At 50.5% G+C, this 8,491-nt stretch overlaps 1 protein-coding gene and 1 long non-coding RNA gene across 8 annotated transcripts in view; one reads left to right on the top strand and one right to left on the bottom strand.

Annotated features, from left to right (window-relative positions):
* Window positions 1-417: 417 nt before the first annotated feature.
* Window positions 418-8,467, bottom strand: IRF6 (interferon regulatory factor 6). 7 transcript variants are annotated; one of them, XM_017821469.1, is made up of 8 exons: window positions 5,470-5,746; window positions 5,026-5,202; window positions 3,947-4,151; window positions 3,343-3,465; window positions 3,081-3,227; window positions 1,882-2,274; window positions 1,388-1,506; window positions 418-1,007 (listed from the first exon to the last, which is right to left on the bottom strand). In XM_017821469.1, exons 2-8 carry the CDS (start codon window positions 5,197-5,199, stop codon window positions 786-788), a joined length of 1,383 nt encoding a protein of 460 aa, XP_017676958.1. In that variant the 5' UTR covers window positions 5,200-5,202; window positions 5,470-5,746; the 3' UTR covers window positions 418-785. The 7 variants fall into 7 exon arrangements, with proteins under 7 accessions (XP_017676958.1, XP_017676964.1, XP_017676965.1 ...); XM_017821475.1 differs by lacking the exon at window positions 5,470-5,746 and adding an exon at window positions 8,438-8,467 and having other exon boundaries at window positions 786-1,007; XM_017821476.1 differs by lacking the exon at window positions 5,470-5,746 and adding an exon at window positions 7,927-7,931 and having other exon boundaries at window positions 786-1,007.
* The window catches only part of LOC108500500, a 3,396-nt gene continuing 1,730 nt past the window's right edge, over window positions 6,826-8,491 (top strand). The window contains exon 1 of the long non-coding RNA XR_001875864.1: window positions 6,826-6,936. This is a non-coding gene — a long non-coding RNA (uncharacterized LOC108500500). The remainder of the gene's footprint in view (window positions 6,937-8,491) is intronic.

The raw sequence follows: 8,491 nt of genomic DNA, 5'->3' as shown, positions 1-8,491 counted from the left end.
CAATATCCAACCTAAATCTTCCCTCTTTTAGTTTAAAACCATTCCCCCTTGTCCTAACGCTCCATACTCTTGTAAAAAGATCCCTCTGCAGTTCTGTTGAAGCCCCTTTATGTACTGAAAGGTGCTCTAAGTTCTTCCCAGAGTCTTCTCTTGTCCAGGTGGCTTCTCTGAGTTTGCAGAGCTGGGTTTTTTTTTAAAACAAATTCCTGTGTCACCTGCTCCAGGTGACCCTGCCCTGGCAGGAGGGTTGGACTGGATAAGCTCCAGAGGTCCCTTCCAACCCTAGAAACTCTGTGATATATGCATTTACAGTGCCTGTGTATACACATCCCTACAAAAAAAAGCACAGTAGAAGAAGCATCAGCATCCCAGCTTGCTGCTACAGCCCAGTTAAAGAGAAAAAACTAGACAAGGTGATATTCTCCAGGCAGTTTTAATAGAGCAGATTATTTTCTTTTTCCCCCTCTAATGATCAAGTGCTTATATACAACGTATCAATAGCAGATTAAAAAAAATATTACAGAATCGAAAATCTGATTTATACACAGGGGTTGCTTAAGCAAACAGCTGAAAAGGGTGAAGGAGTCAGAAGCATTCCTGTAATCCCCTCTGCTTTGAGGGCTTCCAAAACAAAAGCACCTATGAAATTATGGAATCAAGATGACCAGATTTACAGGTTTGGTTTATTCAGGTGTAGGCGAGGCACTGGTTAAGAGACACTTTTCTATATGTACAACAGAAAGAAAACCCCGGGGCGGGGGGGGGTGGGCAAAGCCAGGGGTCTGTCACTGCGCCGGGAGCGGCTGTGCCATGTGCAGGGGGGGGGCCTGCATGGGCCACCCCTCCTGGTGGTTCTGCAGCAGCCTGTAGAGCTGCTTCAGGTGGGCCACGATGTTGTCCTTGATGTCAGGGGTGGAGATCTGCAGCCTCACGCTGCCGCTGTCGAAGGAGCGCGTGAAGTCACCCGAGAACATCTCGTAGATCATCCGGGCCACAACTGGGATGACCTGTTTGAGAGGAAGGCATTTGTTTCAGGCCGGTGGCACACAGAATATCCCCGTTATTTTGCAGGAATCCCCCGTTCTGGATGCTGGGGGTGGTTTCCACAATAATCTAAAGAGCACTCACAGACTGATTCTATCCAACACGTGTAATGTTTGTATTTGCTCTCCCCAAACTCACCAGCCCTACTGGGGTTTTCCCAGTGTCAGAAGCCACAAGTCTCTGCTATCCTTGGGCACTGATCCAGAGACAACACATCAAACCCAACAAGGCTGGCACAGAATCACAGAATCAACCAGGCTGGAAGAGATCCTCTGAGATCCTCAAGTCCAACCTGTGACCAAACACCACCCTGTACGTGTCACCTCAGAGCCTCAGCTCCTACCTGCACCACAATCAACTTCCTCTCCCTGGGCTTTCCATCGGGCCACTCTTCTCCAAAACAGAAGTAGATCTCATAGGGTGGCTGTTTCTCAATTTGTCCTTTCTGATGGGCAATCAGCTCTAGGAAGAAAAGCAGAATGATGCAGGGTTGTCCTCTGTCAGTTAGAAACACCCCACCCCACCTCACTGTATCATCCCAGGTCCTGCCTACACACTGTCCTTTGCCACCTCTTGCACATACACAATTACATATTTTTTCTTGCACCCAAAGAGCTTTTTTTTCTAAAAGCAAAGCCCTCCAATGTCTTTCAGAGCATTAAATGAGTGTACATCCCCTTTCTTATGCCACGCATCTGCTCCATGGAAGTCAGGGAGATGGTGGCCCCAACCCACACTCCACACACAAGCAAAATAAACAGTGCACCCACACCAACCCTTTCCCACAGTGCCCAGACCAGCACCCAAAGCTGTTTCCCAGAAGCAGAAGTTACCTACCGCTCAGGAATGTTTCCAGACAGAAGAGTTTGACTTTCTTCTGCCTCTCAATCAGGTTTGGTGTGGTGGAGGAAGGTGCACAGGGCCCGGACCAGTAGACCTTGCACTGGCAGAGCCGCACGGCGTAGATGGCGTGGCCGCTGACCTCCAGGATCAGCCCCCTGTCCATAACGTCCAGCAGCCGACTCGTGAAGATCTTCTGCTTCTCGTTGGTGATTTGCTCCGTTCCTGGAAACTTCACTTGCTCCAAACTGATGGGCCCAAAGAGCTCCTCCTGGTCTGGCATGGGGCCCAGCTCTCCGTAGAACAGTCTGCACCCCTGCGGGTTGCTCACGGTCGTCGTGGGTCCGGTCTCCTTCCCTCGGTACTCGAACTTGATTTCCAGGTCTGTCACTGAGAGAGAAACTGTCACTGTGGCTTTTCCTTCATGTTCCAGCATCAGCAGCAGAGACACATCATGGAACCATGGAATCACAGAAATCCTCAAATGGTTTGGGTTGGGAGGGACCTTAAAGCTCATCTTGTTCCACTCCTGCCATGGGGGGACACCTTCCACTAGATCAGGTTGCTCCAAGCCCTGTCCAACCCGGTCTTGGACACTTCCAGGGATGGGGCAGCCACAGCTTCTCTGGGCAACCTGTGCCAGGGCCTCACCACCCTCACAGGGGAGAATTTCTTCCTAATATCCAATCTAAACCTACTCTGTGAGTTTGAAGCCATTCCCCTTGTCCTGCCACTCCATGTCCTTATGAAAAGTCCCTCTCTTTCTTGCAGGCTTCCTTCAGGTCCTGTAAGGCCACAATTAGGTCACCCCAAAGCCTTCTCCTCTCCAGGCTGAACAACCCCAATTCTCTCAGCCTTTCCTCACAGCAGAGCTGCTCCACCATCCCTCTCATCAACTTGGTGTCTCCTCTGGGCTCGCTCCAGCCGCTCCATGTCCTTGCTGTGCTGTTGCTCCCCAGAGCTGGAGGCAGCTCTGCAGGTGAGGTCTCACCTGAGGGGGCAGAGGGGCTGAATCCCCCCCTCCCCTGCTGCCCAGGACAGGGTTGGCTTTCTGGACTGCAACAACCCACTCTACAGTCACAGGAACAGTCAAACTCTACACAGGTGTTGCAAACAGCCACAGGTCAAAAAGTGAAAACTCTGGGGTTTTTTTAAAGCACAAGGGCAGAAGCACTATTACAAACCCACACACATACTTGGCAGAGAGCTGATCCAGAGCTCAGGGCTGCTGAAGAAGTCGTGCTGCAGCGCAGTTGGGGGCATTTCCATATCCAGAGGTTCATTCTTTGGCCACACAGCTTCAGGGCTGCAGTTCTCTGCACTGCCTGGAGCCATTGGAGATTCTGAAAAAAAGAAAAAAAAAAGGTAACAGTTCTTCAATAAACCAAGATCTTACTTCAAGCATGCACCAATTTGCAAATAAATAGCCCCAAAAGTACATTAGTCTGTGCCACCAACCATTGATATTAAGAAATGGAAATGTCTCTTGAATAGGGACATGCTGAGATTGATTCAATTCTTCCTCCTCTTCATCATCAAGATCATTATCCTTTTCATCCCACGGAGCTGAGCCAGTGGAACCTGAAAACAAGCACATTCTTGTGGGTGGATGGTCAGCGTGAAACACTGTGATGCATTTCTTGAAAAAAAAACAATAAAATCTTCATAGTGGTTGTGCACAGTATTGGATAATTATTTGTGTATTTTTCAAATATAAGTAAAAGGATAAATGTGATCTGTACAACACGATATTTTCAGTTTAATAAATAGTTCTAGAGAGCTAAGGATAAAGTATTGATAAAGTAAGACACAGATAAAGTAAGATACAGTATTGCCAATATGAGACTGCTGAGCAGAGAGCACACAACTGTGTGCAGCTTTATTCATCTTAGCACTGGTGTTAAAATATGGTTCAAGGTCCTCTTAGTTTAAGCCCAGGCTTACAGATGGCAGCTGCTCTCTGCTGCACACCAAGGCAGCTCGAGAGTTAATGCACAGAGGGAAAGGAATTGTTGGACAAATGCCTGCTCAGGAAGCAGCCCCGTGGCAGCAGGGCCCTCACCTGGATTAATGATTGAGCCCTGGGACTGCGGGATGTCGCACACCTCATAAATTTTAATGGGGTTCATGGGCACCTCCTTGGTGCCATCGTACATCAAATTAAATTCCCGGCTTTTGTTGAGTGCACATCGGAGCTGGGCTTTCCACTTGGCAGGGTCTGGCTCATCCACTCCTTCCTGGTACTTCCCTGTTTCCACGGCCCATGCCTGGGGACAAAGTACACCGAGCTCAGTGCACAGCCATCTGCACAGAGCAGCTTTTATCAGGAACCAAGGCTTCCCAACAAATTCACTGCAAAACCCTTCTCCTGCAGAAGCCTTAACCAGAGCTCCTCTGATAACCACAACAGAAATTCCCCCCCTTTAATAGCTTTTCCCTGTTAAAAGAAGGGGGAGGGAAAGAAAAAAAAAAGGATGGAAATCCGAATTTCAGAAAATCATTAGCAATTCTGAACATGCAAAGTACAAACTGTAGAGAGTCATGCACAGTTTTTCTAGGTCTCTCAGGTTCAATAGCAGAAGTCATTTGGAGCCATACCAAGGAGGAAGGGACTTGGTTAAAATGGAGTGAAAGGGCAGCCACAGATGTCCAGTGGCTCTCTCACCTCAAAAATCAGACTATCAGCCCAAGATGCCTCCAAGATAGAGGCCATAAATTCCTCCAAGGAGTGCAGGGAGTTATAATCAATCCCTTGGGATAAGAATATTAGTGGCAGCAGCGATGAGTGCTTGTGATGAGCTTGTGGTGGGACCTCTTCAGATTTACGTAACAGCATTTACTGGTCTGGTGCCAAGAGCAAGGCAGTTCCCACATCCTAAACCCAGATGAAACAAGGAGCAGCAATCTTCCAGAGCCCAGGCCTCAGACACCATCTGGCCTTTGGTGGTTGGAAAGGGTTAAAGAACTCAACACCGACTCAGGCAGTGCCAACCTTGGCATCCAGGTGCACAAAGTGGCTTTTCTGAGGTCAGATAAAATAGGACAAAATGTGCCTGGAAGCAGCTCCTGAGATGCCTGTCCAGCTCCTGGGCCAACAATCCACCTCTCCGTCCCTGTCCCCCGAGCTCTGCCCTGCCTCACCTTGAAGATGGTGTTCTCCTCCTCGTGCTGGGGGCTGTGCCTGGTCGCGTGTTTCCAGGGGATCTGGAACCGCTTCGCTTCCCGGTTCAGCCAGATGAGGCCGGGATACATCCCACTGTCCACCTGGGCCACCAGCCACGGCTTCAGGCGAACCCTGCGCGGGTGCAACGCCATGGTCTGCAAGAGACAGGGATCAGCAACCACTCACCCACCGCTCCAGGTCGGTCAGGACCCCAATGCTCTAAAAAAACCTGAACTCGTCTAGTGAAAAACCGCTGGATCGCCGCTGTTATTTTTCGTGTTGCTGCACATTGAAACCACTCGTTGGGACTCAGCTGGGCGACTCCTCTGCCAGCAGGAGTTACTCACACATCACTGAGCGGGAACCAGGACTGTTACAAGGAGAACAACTCGCTGTTAAACCTTCCCGAGCGCGTTATTTGCCTTCGCTGAGCGCGCGGAGGGCGAGCCCCGAGCGAACCCGAGCTGCAGATAAAGCCCCGAACAAGCCACAGCAAGAACAGGCAGCAGAGTTTCCAAAGCCTCAGCAAAGGGGCCGAGCCGATCTCGTGCTCCTTTTCAGTCCTGTCAGACCTGCCATCGAGGAGGAGGAAAAACTCACACGTGCTTTAGCCCAGCTGGGGTGGAAGGGGCTGTTTTATCCCAGAGACGGACGTGCCTCCCAAAGTCATTTTATGGCTTTTTCACGAATGCCCTGAAAGCAGCGTAATCGTTGGCAAACACCACTGACCTGTAATAACCAGGATGTTTATCCAGAAGGACATGAACTGCAAGTCTGCCCTGCACTCCTGCTAAAAAATCGAGTGTTGTTTACTTAATGTTTTCGTTTAAGTAGCCCCGTGTTGCCGACACAGTTGCAGCCAACCAACAATATTTTCCTTGTGTAGAACAAAGCCAAACAAACAAAATTAACGCCCGTCCCTCTGCAAGGCCAGGAAACATTCAGTGTCTTTGATTTTTAGCAGGGGACTTCTACACACGCTTAGAAGCTGCATCCCCCATATTCCTTTGTAAGTCTTGAAACAGAGGTGAGAAATTACAAATATTCCCATTAATAAAGAAGTTACAGGTTAAGTAAAACCTTTGCCATAAGCCCTGAATACTGCTGCAGGAGTTGCAAAATATGTCTAGTAGCAGAGATGGAGAAGATTAAAAAAATCCTATCCAAGAACTAGTCTAGGAACAGGTTTTATTTGTTCAAATACCTGTAGATCCCATTCAGATGCAAGTGCTCACACAAAATTAATCCAAACACAATTTAGTCTATCTGTTAAACAAAGAAAATATTCAGCTTCAACTGCAAATCATCTTTAAATAATAGTTTGAAAATGTGTGGGCACATTAGCAGAGTGTTTCCCAGGAGTTGCAAAGGATCAGGAAGCAATCATCAAAATTATTCTGTGCTCCTGAAACTCTGCTGTGTTGGTTCTCCATGTCAGAAATGCCCTCAGAATTAAACTTTGCAGCGTGTTTGCAGAGACACAAAGTCCAGGTTAATCCTGGACTTGGAATCAAAAGCAAAAGCACGTATGGATTTCTATTGGAAAGGGAAAAAAAAAAAAAAAAGTGGCATTTTAACAAAAAATCCTTCCCAAGGCTCGTTTCCACCGCCTCTTTTACACTTCGCTTTACAAGCAGTCCCTTCTAACAACAAACACTGCATTTGCAAGGCCAGCAGTGAATTCAAACCCACAGAAAGAGAAGAGAAATTAGTGCCCCTCTCTCAGCAAACCAGTGGGGTGCCGTGGGCTGGGCTCGGATCGGCCCGGCCCGCAGACAGCGCCTGTCAGTGCCCGGCATTACAATGCTTTATGACCTTTTATCACCGATGACTTGTTGACACAATAACCGAGAGCAAATCAACTTGAATCCCACTGCTGGGCTCAGACGGTGAGTCAGCCTCTTACAAACTTCAACTTCGAGCCGGGGGGGTTGGGGGGTCCAGTAATGCCGGAGACTCCGGGAATGTCTTCTCACTGCTCCTGGGATTTGCCAAGGGAGGTTTGGCCCTCACTCCCGACCCAGGGATCCTCCAGTTCGCTTCATTCCCACTCGATCTGGATGGTGTGGGGGGGTAATTAGCACATCCCTGTGCTGCTAATGCACGGTCAGCGATGTAATTATTCCCTGTACCCTAATTATTATTTAATAAGTCTGACACTTCTCCTTGGGAGAGGAGACGGTCACCCCGACGAGAACAACTCGGGAAGGGAGCAAACATCCTGCAGCCACTTCCCCAGGACAGCAGAGCAGTGACCAAGGTCAGGGACAGCCTGTGGTGACTCTCGGGGCCCTGGAGTGGTGCCAGAGAGCCCAAAAACACACGGTGCACCAGGAAAACTTGCTGCACAGATGCTTTCACTCTCCGCCTGCACTCCCAAATATATTCAGTGTTCCTGCTCCACCTTGTCCATTAAGCCTCTGAAGAAGGAAGGGTCTTCTCTGGGTTCGACACCACAGACCCCGTTCCTTGCTTGTTACCTTTGATTACATCACCCTGTGTCTCATGGATCTGTATCCATTTATACAAAGACAAACGTTCCCACGGAGAAACTGAATTTCCGTCTGACACTTAATCACCTCCCTACACCGGGAACCCAGAGCTCCCACATTTCAGAGATCTCTACATCTCTCTTCTCCCACCCACCGGCGCCCCCCCCCCTCCACAACACACCTGAACACGGTGAATTCTCCCAATTCCCAGTCACGATCAACTCTCACAACTCCCAGTCAGTCACGATCAACTCTCACAACTCCCAGTCAGTCACGATCAACTCTCACAACTCCCAGTCAGTCAGGATCAACTCTCACAACTCCCAGTCAGTCAGGATCAACTCTCCCAATTCCCAGACAGGATCAACTCTCCCAATTCCCAGTCACGATGAACTCTCCCAATTCCCAGACCCCGCAGCCCAACCTGGAAACCCCAGCCCTCTACCGCGGGCCCGGCAGCCCACTAAGTTGGAAGGGGCACGAGTTGTTCCAGTGTTGGTTTTTGGAGTGATAACAGCAGCGGCCGAAGCGGGTGGGGGGCAAACACCACCCTCGCCCTAACTTTAGGCCTCGCTTTACCCCTGACTTGAAAGGCGTAGCCCGGGGCTAGGACAGATGGGGAAGGGAGCCATAAATTGCCATTTTCAGCGGGCACTGCCCTCCCGGCTGCCCGCGGAGCCGCACGAACCCCCCTGGCACCACCCCCACCCCCCCCCCCCCGCCCATCCCGGCGGGATCGGGGCGCTCCCGCCGAGCCTCCGACCTTCCATCCCCTGAGCCCCGCGCGTCCTGCCCGCTTCTCCCCCCTGCCCAGGTCCGCGCTCCGCCCGGGAGCTGCGCGAAGGGCGGGTCCCGCGGCCGCTCCCGTCCCGTCGCATCCCATCCCCGCGCCACTCACCCGCTCCGTCCGTCCGTCCGTCCGTCCGTCCGTCCGTCCGTCCGTCCGTCCGTC

The sequence above is a fragment of the Lepidothrix coronata genome, unplaced genomic scaffold (genome assembly GCF_001604755.1).
Source record: "Lepidothrix coronata isolate B3197 unplaced genomic scaffold, Lepidothrix_coronata-1.0 Scaffold90, whole genome shotgun sequence".
NCBI classification, from domain to species: Eukaryota; Metazoa; Chordata; class Aves; order Passeriformes; family Pipridae; genus Lepidothrix; species Lepidothrix coronata.
The sequence above is the reverse complement of the archived record's forward strand: the minus strand, read 5'-3'. Positions and strand labels throughout refer to the sequence as shown.